Consider the following 24,459-nt stretch of genomic DNA (forward strand, 5'->3'; position numbering starts at 1 on the left):
TTCGTGACATGTGACTATGAAATTCATATGTCATTGTCTAAAAGCAAAGTTTTGTTGGAGCTCTCCCATTTTTCTTCCCTATTGTCTATGGCTGCTTTCCTGCTACCGTGGCCGAGTTGAGTAACTGTGACAAAGACTGTACGGCCCACGAAGCCTAAAATATTTCCTGTCGGGCCTTTTACGGAGAACGTTTGCCGACCTCAGTCCTAGAAGATCAGGGAGGGAGGCTTTTGCCTCAAGGAAGCCGTCTCCCTGTCCCCTGTGCACCCTCCTCCCCGAGTGTGGACGGAGGATAAAATGGTTGAAGACACAGATTCTGAAGCCAGGCCCCCCGGGTTAGAATCCTGTCCCCAGCACTTCCCAGCTGTGTGACCTTAAGCAAGTCATTTTCTTTCTCTGATCCTCAGTTTCCTCATCTGCAAAACAGGGCAAATGACCTCACCTGGAAGGGTTATTGTGAGGAGGTGATAAAGGCATGCATGGCCCGTGTCTGACAGCCTGGCACGTAGAAGGTGCCCGGTGGGTGCCGGACCTGCTACCACATGGGCGTGGCTGCCCAGGGCTTCCTTCTCTGCGTCCTGCTCTGGGATCTCATCCTTCGTGCCTGCATGACAAGGACTCTCTGTCCCCGTCCTGGGGGTGGTTCAGTGTGATGCACAAACCTATGGCTGATGCCGAGTATGTCTTCCCACGTGAGGAGTCCTGGTCTTGAGAGGGGAGCCCGAAATCTGTCCCCTGGTTCTGAATGGGGACGCTGCTCTGTGGTGGAGGAAGCACGATCCCACTCACCCAGGGAGGTTCGGGAGCAAACCCACTCTTCTCAAAGTCAGGACTTAGGACTCCTAGTGGAAAATCTGGACCTCACTCATCCTCTCATTCCAGAAACCGAGTACCTGCTAGGGGCCAGGGCTTCACCAACTCCATTTCTGCTTTCCTTTATGATGGCAAAGTCTTCTAAACCTCTACCCTATAGACGCGTAGACACATAGGTAGATAGATAGATAGATAGACGCACACACACACTATGGGATATATAGGATCACAGAAGTTATACTGTTTTGTTGTTATATTGTTTTATAATCTGATTTTTTATTAGTAGGATATTGTAAACACTTGTCTTTGTTATTAATTATGATTCGATATTTCCTAGTGAATGTGCTGTGTAAATAGATAATGCTACTATGTTCACTGCTTCAGGCAGGCACATAAAAAGTGAACAGCATATAAGAAATAACCATTATGGTCCTCATTTTCCCCAAACAAGGAAGTGGTCTCTGAGGTTCCTTGAACATCTGTCTCCTCCATCTCCTCCCAAGCCAGAGTTGCTGGAGAAACTGGATAATCGAGTCTACTAGGCCAACTGCCTCAATTTTATCCATAATATTACTAAGTTAATTTTTTTTTCTAAATGACCTCTTTCCAAAGAGGCTTAAAGACACAAGAAGGACACATCTCACAAGATGAGGTCAAGTAGAAAGCCAGACAGGAAAGGAATGGAAGCAAATAAACTAACTTTACTTGCTACCATGATTGAGATTTAAATTTGGCTTTGAGCTTCCTGGCAGCCAAGGCAGAAAGGGAATTAGGATGATTTGCATAAGCTCAAGTTATCAACAAGGAGAAAAAACAGTTCTTTAGGAAGATAGCGTGTCCCCTACAGTGAGTTCTGGGGTGAAGTTTCACAGAGGACATTATAAGACATGCATAAGGGGCAGCATTCTTTGCAGAAGTTTTATAGAAAATATAGAAGAAGATTGTACATGGCTCCTTGAATAAGCCTTGAACAAAGCTAAGGGTGCAACACAAGAGCATAATAGTCACAATAATTCTTACTGCTTTTACAGCCACCGCTAGTTGGGAACTTCTATGGTAGGAGTCCGTTTGATCCTTACAACAACCCCGTGGGTAGGTGCTGTTATTATCCAGGAAACCGAGGCCCTGAGATAGTGAATGACTTGCTAGGTCAAAGTCTAGGAAGTGGCAGAACCGTGACTCAGACCGAGACGTTCTGGCTGCTGAGCCCTCGCTCCTGTCCCTCGGCTACATTTCCTCAGAAAGGGACAGGGTTGAGTCACTGCCACCCGGGTAAGTGACCTCGTGTGACCCAGTTCAGTGCAAGATTGGAGCTAGGAGAGCAGGTGGTAGAGCACTGCAGGGGGAGCATGGATCGAGCTCCAGGGATGTGCCGGGAGGAGCCTCCCCGCAGCCAGTCAGACGGCTGCAGTCACCTCCATCCTGGAGAGGTGGAAACTGAGGCCCAGAGAGGGGAAGGACTTGCCTGGGGTCACAAAGCTTGTAGGCGGTAGGGCTGGATTTTAAACCCAAGTCTTCTGTCTCTTTCCACTGCCCCTCCCTGCCTCCAGCTGAGACACTAGCTCAGGCCACACTCTGGGTTAATGAGGGCAGCTGCACACCCGCCGGCCCCAGATTCAAGTTCCTGCACTTTGTGATTGTACTTACTCCCCTCTGACACCCAGGCCCCGGCCTGAGCTCTGAGCTCTGGGCCTGCCATGTTGCCAGGACCACCCCTGCCGAGTCAGACTCAGGCCTCATCAGTTACATATAAAATGATGCTGATGGTGGACTAACAGGCTGTCGAGTCCTTGCAGCACCCACAGCCCTTCCCTGTTTCTTGGCTCAGAGACCTCCAGACACTTGTTGGAGGCCACGCGGCATGTTCGTGGCAGGGCTGCACCTGGCTTACCCAGTGCTCCCAGCTCCCTGCCTGCGACAGCTCCCCTAGTGCAGGAGAGCCAGCAGAGTGACAGGTGCAGAGTAGACGCTTAGAAAACATCTGTGGCTTGACTGCTTTTGAGGGCCCTTATTCAACGTCACGCCCTAGTAACCACCTAGGAAGCAGCTTCCCCATTTTACTGATGAACCAGTAGAAGGAGGCCCAGAGAGGCCAAGTGGGGTCCCCAAGGTCACACAGACAGAGAGAGGCCACACCCTAGGAAGCCCCAGGTCCAGAGAGGGCGGCTGCAGATTCCCCAGCCCCTGCGGTCACACTCTCCAGATCCTGTCCCTGCTCCTGTCCTAGGGCGCCCCAGGGGAGAATGCAACGGGGCCTTCCCACCCCCCTTCCTCCCCTCCTCGTCTCTTCCTCCTGATTGCACGGGCAGCAGGAGTTGTTCCCAGGCATGGGTGGCCCCCAGTGGCTGAAGGCCTAACCCAAGATCCACAGCCCGCTCTCTGGCCATCCCGAGGCGCCGTGTACCCGTCAGACAGCTCTCAAAAGAGATGAAAGCCAATGGCTTTTGCTGGCAGAGGCTCCTTGGTGTCGCATCTGCAGGGCAGCAGGCAGGCTGGGATCAAGGGAACAGGGTGCGAATCCCACTCGGCCACCGTGCCCTGGGCTCCCAGAAGCCAGTCAAAGGGGAATAGCTTAGGAAGAGGGGGAGAGGACCGTTGTTTATCGTGTACCACTATGTGCCAGGCCCTCAGGAGGCCCTGGGCTCACAAAGTCCCTGGGGTCATCCAGCTTTACAGCTGTCCAGAATGAGGCCTTGAGAGGCCAAGTCGCTTATCCAACGTCACACAGCAGAACCTGAATTTGAAGCCAGGTCTTTCCAACTTCAGAGCCCGAAAGCTTTCCATCGTCCTGGGCTGTCTCTAAGCGTCCTAAACACTCCATCACTAATGGGGGACCCGTTGACGAAGCACGCAACAAGGGAAGAACAGCCCCCCCATTTACAGAGTGTGCCGCAGGGGCAGGGAGTCAGCAGAGTCCACACTGAAGGGCTCGGTATCCCGCATGACTCCCCCGAAGTCCGAGAGTGCGCGTCCTGGTATACCGGGTTCCCATTTAGCCAAGTTCCCCTGCGTTCCCAGCCCTGGACGTTTCTCCTGGCATCGTTCATGCGGTAGAGGGGCCCTCGTCCCCTCCTCCCGTCTCCACACGGTGCTGAAGCCCAGCTGGATCCCCTGTGCCGTGGGCCTGGGACCCGAATGCAATCGTGTGCCGTATGCGGACAACAGGAAGCCTCGGCTCTAACCAAGCACTTGCTGTGTGCTCGCTGCCATGGGGGCTTTACGTGAAGGCTCTCCCTGGGTCCCCTCAGCCACCCAGGAGGGAGTCCTGTCGTCACCCCCGTTTTGCAGACGAGAACACTGAGGCACGGTGGTCGAGTGGCTGGCTCCTGGCACACAGCGGTTAAGGAGCACAGCTGGATCTGAACTCAGGGCTGGCCCGTGTCAGTTATCATTAGCACGATTCTGATTATCATCGCTGCCAGAGGCCGGGCCAGTTGAACAGTTTGAAATTATCGGAAAAGTCTGAAATTCCCAAAGGAAAAGAAGTGGCTTTGAGAACCCCACATGATGATGTGGTTGTTCACTAGCCTGCAGGGAGCGGCTGGTTCAGCGGAAGACGTGGAATTTTCCCGTGACACGTGCCACTAGGCCGCAGTGATCCTATACCGTCCCGGGCTTGTGCCCCCCAGCTGAGCTTTGACCCTCCCGGGAGCCGGGAGCCGGAAACGTTCCCTGGTACACTTGGCCTTCTTGTCACGTTGCTTCTGACCCCTGCTTCCCCGAGGCTCCTGCTGGGGTCTCTTGAAACTGCTGTTCTCTCTGCCTTGGGACTGAATTGGACTTCCAGGCAGTCAGCCATGGGTCTTTGACAATGTTTTCTACTTTCCCACATGAAGCTAGTACATAGCAGAGGGGGCCTCTGGGCTCGGGGACAGTAGGCAGGCCACATTCAGTGTCAGATTCCAGGCCCGGATTCAAACTCCAGATCTGCTGTGTGACCCTGGGTGAGTCACCATCCCTCTCTGAACTGCTTCCCTTCTCTCAGCCAGCTTGAGAATTAAAGTGAATGCTTGGCACATAGCAGGCCTTGTACATGGCCCATGCCCCTGCCCAGCCCCCCTGGGAGGGAACCACTCTGAGTTTTCCAGGCATGGATGGTCAGATGCTGCCCACAGTCACTTTCCATGGAGAGGGCCGTTCCCCACCCCGCAGTGGAAGAAAGGGCCTGGGCTAGTGCTGGCTGCAGCGCTCACAGTGGCTGTGTCGCCTTGCCTCTCTGGGCCTCAGTTTCCTCACCTGTTCTGGGGATAACACCTCTCACTATGGATCCTGTGCGGGTGCAGGAGACGGGAAGAGCGGAGGGGCTTGGAGAGGCCCTCGGGCTCAGCTCCGCTGGGCAAGACCTGCCCTTGAGTCTGAGGCCCTGGCATCAGACGTGTCTGGTGGTTTTTCTTTTTCTTTGTCGCACGCTGGGCTTGGCAGGCCTCAAGCAACTTGGAGGCCCAGACCGGGAGGTTCAATGGTGTGAGGGTGTGGGGTGCGGGGTCACTGTAGGTCAGGCTGGCAGCCCGGAGCGTCGTGTCCTCGCTGTGTAGGGGCTCAAATCCAACAAGGGCTGAGGAAGGAGCTGCTGTGTGCTGAGCGCTGGCCGGAGTGTCCACCTTCCTCTCTCGGAGCCCGGAGGGTGGTCCCCGTGCCCCCATCCTGCAGACGAGTTCGCTGCAGCTCAGGGGGTGCGAGGACTCAACCAGGATCGTGCAGGGGCGGCAGCAGGATCACGACTAGCTGGTTGGAGGGCAAGTCCAGGGCTGTGGGTCCTGCCCCCCAGCCTGGAGCCCTGCCTCCCGGTTGCTGGAAGAATGGAAGGAACAGACATCAGCAAGACTGTGCTCTGACCCTAAAGCGCGTGCAACACTGACTGCCTTCGTTCTGTTCCATCCTCACTTTCCCTCTTTTCCTGTCAATCAGGCCTATCCTCTGTGCCAGGTCTGTGCTGGGGACGCCACGGACCTCACCCCATTAAATTTCAACCCTCACCAAGGGGCCCCTGAGATAAAGAATATTCTTCCCGTTTTACAGAAGAGAAAACTGAGGTTCAGAGAGGTGAAGTCATTTACCCGAGATCTCCCAGCTAGAACAGAGGCAGGAAACCGAAGTGGCTGAGGTGGCAGGCTCTGTAGCCCGACCCCCTCGCGCCCCACTTGCCCTGCCCACGTGGCATGGCCTCTGTAAGGAGCCTCAGCCTCCGCACACATGCAATGGTGGAGGGGCACTCGGAGATGATCTGTGTGACGTGCGGGCCCTGGCACCCGCACACACTGGAGAGATGGGTCGTGACCCCTGATCGTCAGTGTTTTTACTCACTGGAGCTGGGATTTAAGTCCAGGCCCAGAGCCCCTCCTGCCTGGCTAACCCCACCCCGCCTGCGTCCTTCCGCTCTCTGCAGGGTGCGCGACCGCCCAGGGAGGGGCGGAGGATGAAGGCGAGGCGGAGGCCGGCTGGATAGAGGGGGCCGCCATCCTCCTGTCCGTCATCTGCGTGGTCCTGGTCACGGCCTTCAATGACTGGAGCAAAGAGAAGCAGTTCCGGGGCCTGCAGAGCCGCATCGAGCAGGAGCAGAAGTTCACTGTGGTCCGGGCCGGGCAGGTGGTCCAGATCCCTGTGGCCGAGATTGTGGTTGGAGACATCGCCCAGGTCAAATATGGTAAGTGTTCCAGCCACAGAGCCAGGGGCTAGAGCTGGAGTCTGGGCAGAGGTGGGACAGGCCAGGCAGACCCAGAGAGGCTAGCCCAGGGAAGGCGGGGGGGGGTCCCTGAAGGCTGGTCCCAAGCCAGGATGTCTTCTGAGATCCTTTGGGAGGTGGAAGGCTACTTCCTGGAGGAGGTAGGACTCTAGAATCCATTTAAATCAGAAGTGGCAGATCCATGGCACATGTGCCACGCTCTCAAAACCTCCACCCGTAGCAGACATTACTAATCAGTCACAGCTCAGAGCCTGGATATAGCCTCAGAAGCCTTCTCAACACAGTACGCCAAGGACCACTAACACTCACAATGGGTTTATGAGATGAAATTCGTTTCCCGTCTCTGATTTGTCTGTTGGTGGATGGTTGCTGGGCTGAAGAAGGTGTCACAGGGAGTGATGCGGAGGAGCAAACATGCCAGACCTGTGATACTGCTGTGGAGAGAGTGGTCAGGCTGGTGCCAAAGGGGGTTTAGACGAGGTATGTCCTGGGTAAGCAGAGGCAGAATATGGAGGGAGACTGGAGAGTCCCCCCTCACTCAGCCCCGGGGGGCGTGGTTTCCTCTGATAATGTGCCTGTCGTGGGGTCTCCCCAGCCTACCCAAGACAGACTAGTCCCTTCCCAAAGAATTTCCCCCAACTGTAGGTGAGACCAGAGAAGAATGAGTCATGGGGAAAACCGGACCCCAGATCCACACCTGGCTGAGAGAAGCACTTTATAAACTAAAGGGCGTGCCCCCTCCAGCTGGGATTGTTGTTGGCCTGCCCTCAGTGTCCAGGCCCTGTGCCACTGACCTGGGCCGCAGTGGGCAGCGGCCTATCGGCCTGTAATGGGCACCATCCTGGTTCCTGTACCCGGAGCCCTAGGCAGACGGTGACCGTCCCCTTGTAATCCTCCACGTGTGGGGATGTCCCAGCCTCTCCGGCCCCGAGACCATGCTCACTCCTCTGCTCCCTCCACCAGGCGACCTCCTTCCTGCCGACGGCCTCCTCCTCCAGGGCAACGACCTCAAGATCGACGAGAGCTCCCTGACGGGCGAGTCCGACCAGGTGCGCAAGTCCCCGGACAAGGACCCCGCGCTGCTCTCAGGTGAGGCGCAGCCCGCCACGGGCTCCATCCCCTCGCTGGCCCTGCCCGTGCGGTGCCATGGGCGCCTGCATCCCCTTCATCCCCTTCGTGAGCGGGAGGGTCCGGAGCCTGTGGTCCTGGCTCTAGATCTCCGCCCAGCTCAGCCCCAGACGAGCGCCCTTCCCTCTCCCCCACAAACGTCCAGGGAGCCTACTGTGCGCTCAGGTGGGCTCCAGGCCCGGGGAGAGCACAGGGAACAGAGCTGGCTGTTCCCGCCCTGTGGAACTGGCCTTCTGGTGACTTGCTTTTCTGGAAGGTCAAACACTGAAGCCCATCGTCATCAGGGATGAGTGAATCAGCCAGGTGACCACCATTTTGGACACCTGCTATGTGCCAGGCACTGGGCTGGGTGCTGGGGATACAGCAAGGAGTGAGGCGGATGAGGCCCCTGCCCTGAGGAGCGTGCAGTGTAGTGAAGAGAGACATCAATGAGAAAATTCCAGAGAGTGGTAGGTGTATCGAAATAAAGCTGGGCAATGGAAGGCAGGTGGCTGGGAAGTGGCACATGTGAGCTGAGGTGTGCATGATGAGGAGGAGCCCATCTTGTGACTTTCCAGGGGAAGCATACATCAGGCAGTGGAAATAACAAGTGCAAAGGCCCTGAGGCAGGACCGTGCTAGAGGATGGTGAGCAAGATGGAGAGGTTGGAGGGCCCAGGTCTCAGGCCTCGTGGGCCATGGTCAGGAGTTTGGAAATTTTCTAAGTGTCATGAGCATTCTCTGGAATGGTTGTAAGCAGTGAGCTGATCACATTTACATTTAAAAAACCTTACTCTGGCTGCTGCAGGGAGCAAGAGAGGAGGTGGGGAGACCCTGCACAGCTGAGGCACCTGCCAGATGAGACACCCCTTCTCCGACAGGGACACCCAGAAGTCCTCGTTGTCCGGCAGTGCTCGGCAAACATTCTCCAAGCAGCTGCTCTGGTCCTGGCTCTGGGCTGAGCACTGGGACACCCCCATGATGATTCAGACCCTTCCCCTGGCCAGATAGTCTGGGAGGAACAGACCTGCAAAGAGCTAATTCCACAGTAGAGGAGTGAGGAGGGTGTGAGAAAGCCAGGAAGGAAACAGAACTACCCAGATGAGGTGGAATTGAGCTGGGTTTTAAAGGGTGAATCGGAGCTCACCAAGCAGAGTTGTGGAGAAAGAGCCCTCCTAGCAGAGATAAACGCGTGCAGAGGCACGGAGATCTGAAGGAGTGTGGGATGTCCTGGAAATACGAAGAAGATCAACAGGTCTGCAGGGTGGGATGGTAGAAAGGAGTGAGAATTGGGACTGGGGCATTTATTTATGCAGAACTTATTAACCAACATTTATTAAGCACCTACTGTGTGCCATTGGTTAATAGGACAAACAAGGTCCCTGGTCTCCTGGAGCTTAGAATCTAGTAAAAGAGATGGACAGTAAATGAAAAAGCAAGCAAATGTGTAAGGTCATTTCGGGTAGTGATAAATCAGATGAAGACGTTATACCATTGTAGTGAGATAGAGACTCTGAGGAAGGGGACAGGAATCTTAGCTGGTCAGAGAAAGCCTGTCTGAGAAGGTTGCATTTGAGCTGAAACCAGAACAATGAGAAGAAAGAGCATTCCAGGCAGAGGGACAGCAATTGCAAAGGTTCTGGGGTCCGACCGAGAGATCATGGAAAGCCTCAAATGCCCTCTTGGAATTTAAGGCCACAAGAGAGCTCAGTAAAAGGTCATGCCCTGTGGCCCTGGTTCCAGCCTCTGGGCTAAAGTGGTTGCAGAGAGGTGATCATCCTTAGGAGAAGTAGCCTGCTGGATCATCCAGATCAGTGGAAGTTGAGGGGAGGCTCTGGGCCTGAGTGGATGGTAACGAAGCTTCCAGACAGTTTGGAAAAGGGAGAGGAGGGGTAGTTACCTGGCAGGAGGCTGGGAAGAGAAAATGTTCAGAATCACTGACCCGAAGCATCACAAACCAGCCAAGGAGGTGGGCACAGGTGTTAGAGGGAACCTGGAAAAGGGTCAGGGCAGAGATGGATGGGAGGTCAGCTGGCCAGCCCAAATTGAATCAACTGCTTTGGTCCCGACCTGTACATCTGGCTGGAAACCTAGGTAGGTCGTATAGACCCTGGGCCGCTGGATGTCAGAAGGCAGCAGCCGACCCGTGCTGCCCTGTGGGCAGGATGGAGAAGGGTGTGCGGAGGCCAGGAGGGCTCAATCGGTTTGTGCTGAGTCTTAGGTTGTGGGTAACCTGGTGGACGGTTTCTAGAGGCCTCCCCTGGAGTTCTGTCCTGTTGCAATATGGATGGTGTGCCCGTCAAGTTTGCGGAGACCGCGAGCCCAGGGAGGGTGGCGAAAAGAAAGCAAAGTTAGGACCCACAGAGATGGCCAGAGTACAGAGAGAATTAGACTGCAGAAAATGAAGCTTGACTGTGAGCTGCAGTACTGACATCCAGAAACACAGGTGCGTGGGGCTAGGGAGGGGCGAGGGGCTTGGCCCAGGCTCATGGGGAAGACAGTGAGACGAGGGCGTGGCTGGCCCAAGAGAGAGCAGTGGAACTGGAAAGAGAGGAGCTCTGTGACAGGCAGAACCGTTCTAGCACAGAAGAGGCTGCCTGGAAGGCAGTGCGTGCCCCGTCACTGGCTGTGGGGTTGGAGAGTGGGCATAAGCACTGAGTGGACGCTGTGTTCAGTGCCCTCCCAGCGGTGAGAGTCACCTAGTCACCGCCCTTGTCCTCGCCCTGGGCCTCTGCTCTAGACCCACCTGCTTGCCTCCCTCGCCCCGCCTCCCCTGAGGCTCTCCCCTCCGCCCAGATGCCCTCTCCCTTCCTCATTTAACTCTTGCCTGTCTGCTCTGGCCTCACCTCCTCTGCGGAGCCTTCTCTGACCACCCCTGCCCTGGGGCAGTCGCCCCCGTGCCTCCTGGGACTCCCACGTGAGCCTGTGACACCCACACTGTGCTTGGCTCCTTCGTGCACAGCCTCGTCACGTTGGTTGAGTTCTGCACTGCACAAACATCTCAATAAAATGAAGAATAGAACCCCTCCGCCGTCCCACCACCCAGACTGATCTAACGGCTCTCACGTGTGTGGGCCCCTGCCGTCCTTGGCCGTGGGCAGGTGGACACCTCTGTGGTGGGCTTCTGCAACCATCCTCTCACCCAGACGGGTCCATGCAGGCAGGAGCCCGAGCCTGAGGCTACAGGAGGTCTTGCCCAGCTCCATCCGGGCCCTGCGCACCTTGGGGCTCGGGCACTGTCTGCCAGAGGGAAGAGAGAGGCCGCGCTGTGCTTAGAGCTGAGCTGGGCTGGACTGGGCTCTGGATTGAACTCGCTGTGTGCTCTCGGGCACGTCGCTTCTCTTCTCTGAGCCTTGGTTTACCCGTGAGGACAACAGGGACGTCCCGGTGTGTGACGTGGTTGACTCCCCTTCCTAGCGCAGCGCCTGCAGAAGGATGCGCGAGGTGGCCTGGTTCCCTTCCCCGTTCCTCAGACAGAGCCTGGACTTGAGGATGGAGTAAGCCTGGATTCAAATTCTGACGCTGCCCCCTCATTGGCTGGGAGACCCTGGCCGAGCTTCTGACCCTTTCTGAGCCTCTGTTTCCTCACCTGTAAAATGGGGGAGTAAGCCCAGCTCGTGAGGTTGTGTCGAAGTGTCCACATCTCCCTCTCTTCCTTCTCGAGGGTCCCCACGTTCCCCCCTCTCTGGGCTGCCCGCTTCTCTCCACCGTCCAGCTCCTCCCCTCCTCCAGCTGGCACGAGCCTGCCTCCTCCAGGGGGTTTTCCTCAACTGGTCTCTTCCCCAGCGCTCTGAACTCTGGATAATCGCCATTTGGACGCTCATGTTGTGGACACTTTCTCTGTGCTGGGAGGCCTTGCTGGGCCTTCTGGTCAGATGACCCTCGGGGAACAAAGAGGGATGAAGCTGAGGACACCTTTGGGGTCCTCGTGGTGGTTTAGAAGCCCCCCTAGTGGCGTCTGGCCACTGGTTCAGCCTGGAGGAGGGCAGGGAACACTCCGATTCTGGGCCTCCACGTCCGTGTCTGTGCCGTGGGGGAGCAAACTGGGGGGGCCTTCCCTGCCGCCCACCCCACAGGGCTGGTGTGGGGATCACATGCGCGGACAGATGTGACTGTCGTTGGTGAGTGCTCTGGGTGTGAGGTGCTGGGCGGTGTGGAGCGAGCGCAGTGTTAGGAGACAGAACACCCAGGCTCCAGCCCTCCGTCAGCTCCGGCCGTGACCTCTGCCCCTCAGGACCGCTGTCTCCCGTCTGACCAATGCGGGCAGACCAGCCTTCAGAAAGACTCGGATGTCCCCAGTGCTCGGGGCACGAAGGAAATCCGAAAGGCCTGGAGCTCGTCCCCCAGGACAGACGGGGGACACAGGCCCATGTTTGAGGTGTCTTCAGACCGGGCAGATAGAAATGTTCCAGAATCAAAGCCCACACTTCCATGGGGAAGCCCGGTGGGGCTGCGATGCTCACTTTGCAAGGGGAGCCGGAAATCCCGGTGTTCATGTACACTCTCGCGACGTGTAATGTTGGCAAGAAATTCCAATTGTTTAAAAGCCGGTGAGGGTCAGCCCTGGAGGGCAAACTCTGACCTGGGCCTGTTTTCTTTTAGCTTTGGATTTTAAGATAATTTCAAACTTCCAGAAAGTTTGCACGAATAGTACAAAGAACGCCTGACAGCCCTTCCCTGGGATCCGCTGCCGTTACCACGGTGCCGCTGGCGCTCCTGGGAACCTCGCTCGCCCTCGTCATGCATACGCGACGGCCCTCTGCCCCTCCTACTGCAGGTCTGTCTGCTGAGAAGAGGGCGGTCCCGTGTGCGACCACAGCACAGCTGTCGAGTCGGGAAGCTCCGCCTTGATGCTGTACTGGCACCTGACATACCGCCCATGCTCACGTTCCGCCGACTGTCCCCACAGCGTCCTCCAGGCCGGGACCCCGTGCAGGACCCTGCGTGCCATTTGGATGTCCTGCCTCTCAGCCTCCTTAACACGGAGCGGGTCCTGGCCTTCTCTCGACTTGCGTGGAAGTCCAGTGGTTCTGAACCCTCCCGGGTCTTGAACCTCCGTGAGAGTCCCGTGGAAGCAAGGGTCCCTCTCAGGAGAAACAGATGCCCCGACTTGTGACTTTGCAGCCTTTCAGGAGATTCACACATCCCTAGAGAGCCCGGTCTTGTCCCGATTTGCAGCTGTGGAAACTGAGGCCCAGAGCAGGAGTGTAGGGCCCCGCAGAGGGCAGGGCCAGAGTGAGACCCCAGCCCTCCGGCCTCCAGCCCTGCACTCTTCCTGCAGGCCCCATGCGCGAGCGCACCTCCGAGGGCTGCCCTCCGAGGGCCTGTGACTATTCCCCAGCAGCGTGGCCTGTTGAAAGCCTCTCACAGTAACTGCCATGGGAAAACCAATGACGAGGCGCCATAGCTGTGGCCGTGGAAGGGGCGGGGGCCAGGGGCCCGGCGTCGATGGGTGGGGGCTGTTCTCAAAAGCAGCGGGGCCTGGTCCAGCAAGCCCATTGGCTTGGACCCCTGTGGGACCCCCACCCTCCTCCGTCACCTCCGGAGCCAGAGCGTTAACAGCACAAAGTTGCCCAGGACATCGGCAAAGCCTCTCGGGCCTGCTGCTCACCATGCCGAGCAGAGGCCAGGCACGGAAAGCTGGACCTGCCACCGCCGCCACCTCCAGGGAGCCTAGGATGACACCGTGACTGCAGGAAGGCCCAGTCTGCCACTCGGCCCGCGCTCTCTCCATTACACTACCCTGCCTCTTCTCCATGAGAGGCAGCGGGGTGTAGTGGATAGAGCACGGGTTCAAGTCCCTGCTCCACCACTCACAGCTGTGTGACCCTGGGCCGTCACTCAACCTCTTGGAGCCAGAGAGGCCACGGGTGGTGGAGGGGCTCGGGGTTGTGCTTGCGCCAAAACCTACCTCACAGGGCTGTTGTGAGGCGGATGGGCTTGTGGGTGCTGAAATGCTTTGCCAACTGTCTGGTGCTCTGCAAGCATCCTTTATTACTGTTATTAACTACATTGATAACAATAATTGGGGAAGAACTGCGTCTGGGCTGGGAACCATTGGCTCGGCTTGGTGCCTGTGCCTGGAAGCACTTAATAATCCCCAGAAACGGCCTCCATCCCTTCTTCACATCTCTCCCCCAAGAAAGAGACCTTTTAGAAGACAAGGCCTCTCCCTGTCCAGAGAGAAGCCTTGGGTTTGAGCCCCCGACTGTCCCTCATGGCTGTGCAACCTCAGTCGGTTGTTTGCCGTCGCTGGGCTCAGAAGCCTCATTTTGTAAAACGAAGCTCCTCCAGCTGTGCCACCAGCGGCTTGGTGCACCCCACTTGCCACTGCATGAGGTTTTGGGCCCGAGACAGCCAACATCTGGATCAGACCTGGGGGGCCATTTTCTGCTGCTCAAAGCAAGTTGGAAGCCCAGGTGGGCTTGGAGCCTGCAGTCAGGAAGGTTCTGGCTTACCCTCTGCTGCCGGGTCAAAGGCCGCAGAACTCCCCTCCATGGGGACAGGACAGGTCAGCCCGTTAGTGGGAGCCCCAGTGTTCCCTGGGCCTGAGCTCTTTTCTCCCATGGATGGACAGGAGCTGGATGGTGACAGCCCCCCAGCACTCCCCTGCCCCCATCGCACTCCCTAGGGCCACCCCAAACAGCTTTGCCCGCGGCCTTGCCGGCAAGGTGGAAAGAGCACCAGGCTGGAGCCACACACCCGGCTCCCGCCCCAGCTCTGCCCTCACAGGCTGGACGCGGAGATGACCCCTCTGAGCTGCCTCTCTGCCTGTGACGTGGGGGCATGAGGTCATGACCTCCCAGAGTAGTGGTGACAGCCAAGTGGGAAAGCAGCCCAGCTAGAACTGACACTTCGTGAATGCTCAGTCAATATTGGTTCTCTTGCGCCTTCCCCAAAATGCTTTCAGTGGCTCCCTGTTGAACCAAGCAAAGACCCAAGTCCAGTCCTCCACTTGGGCTGCGCCAGGATCCAGCCTCCCTCCCGCCCCTCCTTGTGAGCCCCGAGCTTCAGCCACGCTGACCCGCTGCCGGGCACTGTCCCACCTCCCCACCTTCGCCCGGGCCGTGCCCCCGCCAGCCTGCCGGGCCCCTGGGGCTCTGCTGTCTTGTGTTGTTGCCCTGTGTGCCTGTCCACTCCCCTCAACCCCAATGAGCCTCTGAGCTCCTGGGGGGCAGGGACTGCGAGGACCCTCCCTGAGGGCCCCGGGGCCTGGCACGGAGTTGCCCTCCACTGCGTCTGTCCATCAACCAAACGACTGGGCCCCGGGCAGGGGACCCCACCTTTGGTCAGTCTGTCCGCAGAGGGCTTGGGGCCCCATCCAAACCCTTCTGCCCCTGAGATGCAGCCTTTGAATGGAGGCTGCCCTACCCTACCCAGGAGCGGCCCTCATCTCCCCGGGACCCAGGGTGCCCAGACTTCATCGCTGAGGTGGTGACCTCCCAGACCTCCCCAGTTTACAGAGGACAACGCTGAGGATCAGAGAGGAGAGGGCTGGCCTCGGGTCACACAGAAAATCAGAAGCAGACACCAGACTGGTTCCGGGTCCCCTCCTCCTCAGCCAGGGCCCTCTTTATCCACACCCCCTCCCCGTGCTCGCGTATTCTGAGGGTCTCCGTGGGAGCTTAGAGGACCCGGAGGCTACAAAATGGTGCCCAGAGGACCGTGGACGGTGAGGTCGTGGTGCCAGGCCCTGCCGAGGTCCCACACCCCAGGGTTCTCACCTCTGCCCCCACCCAAAGACCTCGCAGTTTCCTCTGAGGAAGCCTCTGTGCTTCCTCCACTAGGGCTGCCGCCGTGGTGTTAAGCTTTGCCCTCTGCGGGGGTCCTGGAGCTGGGCTGTGACAGCCCAGGGGGTGACCTGGTCCATTGTCCTTCCTCTGGCAGGAGGGGCCGCCAGGCTCTGAGGTCCTGGGAGAGGAGAGGGATGGCACAGTGAGGAGAGGGGAGGAGGGCAGGGCTGGGGTGCATGTGACCCTCTGTAAGACCATAAAGATGGCTTGTGGGTGGTGTGGGGGCTCTGCATGATAAATGTAACATGTGCCCATGGAAAATACAAAGAAGGAGGAAGCAGTGAACACGGTGCTGGGGTTCCAGCCCCAAGCCAGGCTCTGCTGAGGGAGACTAGTACTCAGAACCCGCCCCCAAGAGGCCCACAGTCTAGTGGGGTGGCAGGTCTGGAAGCAGCCCCGGGGAGACCGCGGGGCATGTCAGAGGAGGGAGTTCCCCTCTCTCCCCTTGTGGGGGTCAGGGAAGGCCACCTAAGAGGAGGGGCATTGGTCCTGAGGCTTGAGGAGGAGGTTTTGGACAAGAGGTGGGGAAGGGCACTCAGGCAGTGGTAACTGTGAGCAAAGGAGAGGTGGGGGGCGGTGGGGAGGGGCCTGGGCACAAAGGCCAGGGGAGCCTTGCGTGCCCGCAGGGCAGAGGCCACGCGGCAGGACTCAGTGGTCAAGGGCCAGAAGGAGGCTGGCGTCTGACCCAAGGGCGCTGACCGAGACGTTTGGACTTTGGGGAGCTATTGAGGGTGTCTGAGCTGGGGGACGGTGGTCAGAGCCAAGGCTGGGGGCACTGCTGGGGCACAGAGGGAGGGCGGACCAGAGGGGGAGGGTGATGCCCCCAACTCCTTGCTCAGATCTCATGCTGGGGCCTGGAGGACCACCCTGGGGCTCATGTAAGGCTGGGCAGGGGGCATGCTGTATCTTCACCCGTGTGCCCATGTCCCCGTGTCCCCGTGTTGTGGCCAGAGGGGTGTGGCCTCCCCATCTTCCTCCTCCCTCCTCCCTGCCTCCCAGTGCAGAGCTGCCAGCTCCCTGCCGTGATGGGAGTGATTAGATTAGAAGGTGATATGGGGTCTGATTATCTTGGGTGGAAATTGGCTCCCTGTGTCTTTTTCCATCCTGCCCAGAGCTGGGGAGGTGGGGAGCGGCCTCTCCTGTTGCCACCCAGCGCTTTCCAGGGTGCGAGGGTGGGGTGTAAGGGCCTTGTTTCCTGGAGGGGAGTGGTGCGTGACACAGGGTAGGCTTGAGAGACGGGAGAGTTCAAATCCGGGCTCTTCCCCTCACCAGCGTGTGACCCTGGGCAAGCCACCTTTCTCCGGGCGTCAGTTTCCTCCTCTAAACCGAGGGCCGGTGTGAGGAGTAATGAGATGATGGTGAAGGGCTTAGCACCATGCCTGCACGGAGTTTACTGTCACTGCCGTCTACACTGTGAGTGCGGTGAAGTGTGTTCATCTCTCACCTTTAGATCTGTAGGGCCCCACCCCGTGACCTCCGTTTCCTCCTCTGTCCAACATTGCTGGCTTTTAACACCCCCTCCTGCAGCCCCCACACAATCTGAGCCGCTGCACGAGGAAGCATTTTGTCAGCAAGTTATGGTCATTACCAAGCTCCTGTTCTTGGGCCCACTTCTCCCTGTTTGTGCCCCTTGGCGGGTGGGTGGGCTCCAGGGTCTGCCTGTGATGGGGAGACACCTGCCAAGGCTGCTCCGCCTGGAGTCTGTGTCCGAGCTCATCCTGTGGTCCCCGCTATTCCCCGCCCAGGGACAGAAGAGCCCTGTCCTTCTGTCCTGGGAATGGCCAAGGAGCCAGCTAAAGGGCTCGTTGTCTGAAAATCTGGGTTCTGTTACGGCTCGCCGGGCTTCGTGCCCTCTCAGGAAGCCTTCGTGACTTGGTTTACCCATTGGTGGATGGACAGACTGACCTGTACCTGCTTTAAAGGAACTCACTGGAGTGTCTGTCTGTCTGTCTGTAAAGCACTTTAAGATCCTGAGATCCTGGAGGCCAAGAGGCTAGAACACCACACACGTGCACACACACACACGCATGCACACACACATACACGTACGTGCACACATGCGTGCACATGCACACACACACAATCTCAAGGTATCCCTCAGCTCCTAGAAGGAAAGAGAAGGAGTGGGGGAAGCCTCTTGAGAAGTGAGAATGGATTCCTCTTAAGGAAGGTGCCCAGAATCCTGACTCCTACATTCTCTACACGCTTCTTCTAAGGTTGTTGGCCTGACTGCAGGTCTGAAGCACGTTGGAAAACAAAGAGAAGGCCGTTAGAGACAAGTGACCCCGAACAGGGAGAAGTGGCAATCGGTCTTGAGGGGTAAGAAGGACAAATTCTGAAAATCATAACAGGGGTCAAGAAGCAAGTCATCTAGGCCATTTAGTGTCAAGGGTCAGAGGCCGTGGTCGTCGGGGCCCTCAGACCCTGTCTGGTAGACAGCTCTTACTGTGCGGCCTGAGGAGGGCCTGAGCCACTGTGCCAGGCTGGGACCGGGTTCTTCCTTCTCTCTTGAAGAAGGAAATATGACTGCGTTGTAGAGAGCTTTCTACCCAGAGTGGTAAAAATTAAAATCAGAAAAAAATGGGTGCCTGATGGGCCAAACTTCACATATCTAGATTCTTTACTAAAGAAAGAAACTGAGGGCCTGAGGGGGCCTCTGCAGGTGCTCTGAGCCTTCTGCAGGTGACACCACTCGGGCCCAGTCGGCTGGACGTGCCAGCTCTCCTTGTGAGTGGCCCGTCTGTTCTGTGAGGGCTACCAGGCAGGACGCAGTGGCGATGCGTCTCCAGCGCCAGCCTGAGGACGAAGGGCCAGCAACGCCGCGCCTCCTGCTGTCAAAACTGTGCTGTCGTAGCTGCTGTCCGCTTCCCAGGCCAGGTCCCAGCCGCCCTCCCTGGGGTCACTCGTTTCCCCAAAGAGGCCACAGCTTCAGTGGATTTACTTTTTTCTTTTTTTGTATTTTTTTTCCAATGTTTTTTATCATGGTAAGATATACATAACATAAAATTGACTGTTTTAACCATTTTTAAGAGTACAGTTCTGTGGCATTAAGTACATTCATACTGTTATGCAGCCGTCCCCTCCATCCATCCACAGAACTCCTTCCATCTTGCAAAACTGAAACGCTGTAGCCATTGAACACTAGCTCCCCCCGCGCCCCTCCCCCAGCCCTGGCAACCCCCATTCTGCTTTCTGTCTCTATGAATCTGACGTGCAGACGCGTCGTGCGTACTCCACGTGCACAGACTCCTTCATGTGGACAGACCACGTGTTCAGTGAGTTTGTCTTTGCATTTTGTCGTCACTCTGCCACGTTGCTCCCCGAGCCTGCATGATGGAGTGGCCAGCCTGAGAGGAGCAAGAAGACTCTCTTTTCAAACACAAGCTGACACAGAAACCCCAGAGATGAATACAAGTGGAGCCACTCCGACCGAAGGCCCCTCTCGCTCCCCACAGCTGCCCCTCCTGCCCCTCGAGAGAATTCCAGGGCCCTTTGGAACTCAGTTTGAAAAATCTAAAATTCTAGGAAAGAGCTCTTAACTTTTCTTGCACCATGGACCCTGGCGCAGCCTGGTTCAGTACGTGCCACCCCTACTCGGAATAATGCTTTGAAATGCGTAAAATAAAATATATTGGCACATAAAGGAAGCCAGTTATATTGACACAGCTAAAGTGATTAAGAAAATGTGTGGTATATTAACGTCTGTGTTTCTTCATTAGCACACTAGATAACAAGATCCAGCTGTCAGTCTAACAGCTGCCTTCATTGTAAGATAAGGATGAGCATAAATGAGCACAACGGCTGGAAAGTGATATGGAGAAAACTTGGGATTTTTGTAATGCGTGTAATGGCATTGTGGGCACCACTAACACTCCTGGGGTTTGTTGCCTGTGTTCATCATGGGGGGACATGCTAAATTTCAGTTAGACGTTTGTGAAAATAAAGAGCCATTGTTTTCTCATCCAAGTTTGCAGAGCCCTGAGTTCTCTCCCCAAATTGTTGGGAGGGAGTGGACCCCATTTTAGGCAGTCCTGTCTAGGGCTTAGTTGGCATTTCTTTGCTGGTCACAGAATTAAGCAGGATGAGATCTAGCCCTAGATCCTATTGATAAGGAAAGGAGAGGGTGGTCCCTGCGTGACCTGTGAGGGTGGAGAGGAGGAAGGAGGGAGACAGAAGGAGGAAGCGACTCTCCAGGAGAGGGTAGTGGGTGGTGGGCCTGAGCTGTTTAGGGGCCTGAGAACTGAGATGCAGCAGTGTTTGAGCCCCATGGCCATCACAGCGCTGTCCCAAGGAGAAATCATCTTCAGAGGACCCACCACACATACATAGTTTGAACCTTAACCATGGGTGATGCCCTGGGACCTCAGCAGGCAAAGAGACGGGAGCTGACTTGGACGGAGGTCCTTCCACTCCTATGGGGAGGGGGCTTGGGCTCATGCAATGGTAACTTGGCTTTTGTCCCCTTCCCCAGGAACCCATGTGATGGAGGGCTCTGGACGGATGGTGGTGACTGCTGTGGGTGTGAACTCTCAGACTGGCATCATCTTCACCCTGCTGGGGGCTGGCGGCGAGGAAGAAGAGAAGAAAGACAAGAAAGGTAAGCCCAACCCCCTTGCAGACCAGGAGAGGAGCTCTTAAGGCCACATTTTTTTGATGTTTATTCATTCACTCAACAAAATAGTTACTGAGTGCCTTTTATGTCCACACCCTGTGCCAACAGCCACCTCCTGCATCCTTGAGGTCCAGCTCAGGCAAGGAGGGCTCTGTCTGTTCCATCTCCAGGGTCTTGTCCCAGTCTCTGTCTTGTCCAGTCATGTCATGGAAGCCCCTCCTTCCCCCTGGGCCAAGTCAAGGGTGCTGAGCACTTTTTTGAGTCTCCAGCCTCAAGTGTGACCTAGTCCCATCATCACCCCTGATATCGAGTAGAAATCCCCACCCAGGCATATTCCTGCCACTGTTCTCAACTCCAGTGACGCAGAGCTACAAATTCACCCAGCACAGACTCGCCCCAGATGTGGACAGAGGAGCCTCTGAGGTGGCCAAACACTTGGCTCCAAGTCAACTGCTGTGAGCCCCCCCCTTAACCCCCCAGATCTGCCACCTCACCTGAGTTCTTGCTCCTACTCCCCCTTAGAAACAATATTCCTTATTCTCTGGGCTCCTCATCAGTGCAGCAGGCTGGCAGCCTGGGCCACAAGTGCCTCTCAGAGCAGAGGGAGTAAAGCTTAGAAGACACAAGAAGCCCAAAAACCATCAGGCTGGTCGCAAATCCAAAGGCTCAGGCACAGCTGCCTCCTTACCCAACACCCACACTCAGTCTCAGGGACAGCCCCTCTCACATCCTCAGTCTTTTGTCTTGTCTCCTTCCCCACACTCCAGAGGAAGAACTCCAACACCCAGACCTTCTGGAGTCCAGGGGAAGGAGACGAGATAGCACATGGCCCCTCCCTGAGTTTTAGGGGCAGCCCTGCCCTCCAGCTCTCAGAGGCCAGCCAGGCACAGAGCCTGGGTCATGATCAAAGGTTACTTGTTCCCAAGGGTGAAACCCATTTTCTAGTGAAGTCCCCCTAAGATTATGGCTGCCCACCAGCAGGAACAATGGAGCGAAGCTGTGATCTGGGAAATCCAGAGGCCGGAGAGAGAAAGGGGAGAGCTGAGGTTGAAACTGAGGACAGAGTCCTGGCCAAGAGGCCCATAGGGTGTCAGGACAGCGTCCGCACAATGACGTAGAACCTGTGGCCCCAGGGTGCAGGCAGTTGGGCAGATATGGGCAGTTGGGCAGGATACGGCAGCCTTTGCCTGTTTCCTTGGCCTCACTGGGGACTGGATGAGGGGCAGAAGCCCCCAGAAGCTCCCACGGGCCAGACCTGTATTTTTGAAAATACCAGTAGGAAGACAGGCGTCTCCTGCCCCAAAGCACGGGTCGGGTCCCTGGCTGAATGCATACCTGCACCCCAGTGAGACGGGGGTGTCAGTGTAGAGGGAGGAGGTGGAATGTGGAGGGGACATGGTGGAGGAAGATGGGGATCTGTGCAGCCTCTCGGGCCCCTGTGAGCAGCATGGCCAGGGCTGGGTCCCCTCAGCAGTCCCACTCCATCACTCCACCAGGGACATTGCTTAGAGCTCACCAACTGTAGGTCCCCATTTCAGGATGAGCCTGGGCGTACGAGTGTGTGTGCATGAGTGTGTGTGTGCACACGTGTGCATGCGTGCACGGATGAGGCTGTGTGCTTCACCGTCATTAACATGTTTCAAAAATCATCACACAGGTGTGAAGAAGGGGGATGGCCTTCAGCTACCAGGTACAGTAAGACACCCCTCAGGGTAGATGTGGCTTTTACAAGTAGCAGCAGCCTTTGACCACAGAGCCCTGGCCCCAGACCCCCAGCACACAGCTGGAGGAGGCTACATGATGGCTGGAGGCTTGGCGCCACCAGACCCTCCACTGTGCCGCCCTGTGATGCCAGCCCCACAGGACCGGCCAGCACCCCTCTCTGCCTACTTACCCTTCAGGTGCTTCCCCGGCCGGCCAGTGTGCATGGCACCACCACTGTCTCCACACGGCCCTCAGCCCCGCTCACCACCACATGACCCCACAGCCCTGCCACCCCCACTGCACTCCACACAGCCCATCCTGGCTTCCCCTTACCATACGGCGTGTCCACGTCACCCAGCAGTGTCTCTTCCCTCTCCTTCCCCCAGAACCCCTTTCCCCACCCCAAGAAGGAACAACAAGAGTGAATTTGACCATCTCATGTCATTTTTAGTCTCTAAATTAAGGAAAACTCACTAGTATCGCCTCTGTCTCATGTGCAAAATGTAACATGCTCGATGTCACCTTTTAAATGGTGGGGCACCTCATATGGGGGTTAGCAAGGCAGTCTTTAGGGTGCTGGTTAGGGAAGGAAGAGATGCCCATGGGCAGTGGCCTGAGTCGAGGGCTTGAATCCTGCTAAGTCACCACCATCGACAGATGTTCTGCCGGTACACAGAGATGGTGGTCACAGCAAACACCCATTCCAAGTGGCTGGTGCCTGTACTGTACCGGTTGTTGAATGTTTTGAATTGACTCCCGGCCATGGGCCCCTCTGGCCCTGATGGGCAGCCAAACCCCCTCTCCTCATGGAACCCTCTCTGAGGGGGACCCGCCTGATTGGTTATGCCAACAGGGTGCATACATCCGGACCTCAACACAGAACAGTTCCATCCCGCCTAACCACGTTTGTCATCCTCCATGTTTTATTTCAAAGACCCTCCATGTCTGAGTTTTCTCCCCCGACTTCTGTGGCATCTCTATGGGAACATTTCACACACACACCACCCCCCCCGGCCCACCGCCCAACATGAGTTTCTTAATTTCCAAGGGAGACTTTTTTTTTAGGAGTATAGTCATTATTTCCCACAAGTTGGTTCATGTCTTTATTGTTGTTGCTGTTTGCATTGTTACGTTTCTCCATTGTGACACACTGCATTTTCATCCCTCCCACCCCCGCAGCGGCCGATGGCGCGGCAGGTTCAAATGCTGCAGATAGTGCAAATACCAGCCTAGTCAATGGTACGTCTCCGATGGCGAGCTCTCGGTCTCGGGTGGATGGGCGTCTCTCTCCTCCACCCCAACTCTGTGCTTGCCTCTCCCTGGTCTGGACCGCACAGATCTCGGATGTGCATGGGCAGCCCTGGGACAGTCATCCTCTCACGTGGGACAGGCGCTTAAGAGAGGAGCCGCCACCCGGGAATCAGCTCCACACCCACGTGTGGCTGCCGAAACGGCGCTGGCTCCTGTAGGGCCCTTGACCCCCAGTGGAGCCCAGGAGAGGGACATGACCTTGGCTTCAGATCTGGCCCCCAGGAAGCAGCATCCCGCCCGGTGTGGCCCTCTCCTAAGCACTTTCCTGGCCCCGGCTTTGGGAAGAAGGCCTGGGGTCAGGACCTGGGCTGAAGCTGGCGTCTGGGTCCCCGGTGAAGGCTCCAATCCTCGACTCTAAAATTCCCTCGAGGCAGGGGACCCAGGCCGGCGTTCAGCTCCTTGGCCCCACCCCGTAGCATGGCTGAGCCACTGGTAGACATTTCTTCCTCTTCTCTTTCACGGAGCGGACGGGCAAGGGGTTCACTTGGGCTCCGGCCGAGCTCCGTCCCTCGGATGTAGACTGGGGATTCTTGCTGTTGCCTGTGCTGGAGCGTTTGTCCTGAGTCTCTGCATTCTTGCTAGCCCCCTGGGGGTGGGGGCTCAGGGGCCTGCCACTGTACCTGGAGTCTGCGTCCTAACCTCTTTACACTCAGGCAGGAAGGAATTCCATGCACTGGCCTCCAAGCCTTTAGAAGATTTCTTATTTCTATACCCTCCCATCTTCAGAGTGATAAGGCGTCTGTTTACTCAGATACGTCCCCTGTCCTCAAATTAGGTGACATGAGAGTCACCCAGGCTGCTCCTGAACTGCTGAGAGCTGTTAGGGCTCAGTCATGAAACCATTGCCCCTGAGAATCGAAGGGAGGGGAGAAGCCTTTTTTCCGGCGTCACTGCATGCCTGGCACCAGGTCCCTCACCCATCGTATCATCTACTCCTCACCTCTCCCGGAAAACGTGGAGATTGTGGCCCACCTCATCCTCCCATCCCCTGCCCCAGAGCTCAGGCTGAGCCACCTGGGTTCAGAGTGACAAAGATGGAAGCTCTCAGGGTGCGTCAGGGGCTGGGCTTCTGTGAGCGGTGCCTTCCTTACCAGGAAGGCTAATTCGGGTGTGGGTCTATTTCAGGCGCAGGAGGAAGGAGGACAGCTTGGGGCGTGGGAGGTGTCGTGCGTCAGGGAGGGGTGGCAGAGGTATGACGGGGAGAACAACGTGGGCAAACCCACGGCGGGGGAGGAACAGGAGGTGGCATCCTGCTCCCCCGGGCGGTGAGCCTGCTGGGCTCCGTGAACGTATAGACGGATGCTGGTCCCCAAAAAAGGGCAGCTTCACTTCCAAACTGTAGCCGAAAACTCCAAGTATCCCAGGAAAAACTGCAGGAAAGATGAGGTGCTGCCATCTCACGGCCGCCTCCGCTATACCAGGCACCTCGCCGGCATC

The 24,459-nt window shown here is 56.9% G+C and overlaps 1 protein-coding gene across 1 annotated transcript in view; it reads left to right on the top strand.

The window, feature by feature from the left end:
* ATP2B2 (ATPase plasma membrane Ca2+ transporting 2) overlaps positions 1-24,459 on the top strand; it is a 171,119-nt gene that overhangs the window by 87,597 nt on the left and 59,063 nt on the right. Inside the window, exons 4-8 of the mRNA XM_058565539.1 lie at positions 6,200-6,457; positions 7,460-7,585; positions 19,867-19,992; positions 21,665-21,697; positions 22,891-22,950. Coding sequence (XP_058421522.1) covers positions 6,200-6,457; positions 7,460-7,585; positions 19,867-19,992; positions 21,665-21,697; positions 22,891-22,950 — 603 coding nt within the window. The remainder of the gene's footprint in view (positions 1-6,199; positions 6,458-7,459; positions 7,586-19,866; positions 19,993-21,664; positions 21,698-22,890; positions 22,951-24,459) is intronic.

Source organism: Diceros bicornis, chromosome 2 (assembly GCF_020826845.1).
Source record: "Diceros bicornis minor isolate mBicDic1 chromosome 2, mDicBic1.mat.cur, whole genome shotgun sequence".
Classification (NCBI taxonomy): Eukaryota; Metazoa; Chordata; class Mammalia; order Perissodactyla; family Rhinocerotidae; genus Diceros; species Diceros bicornis.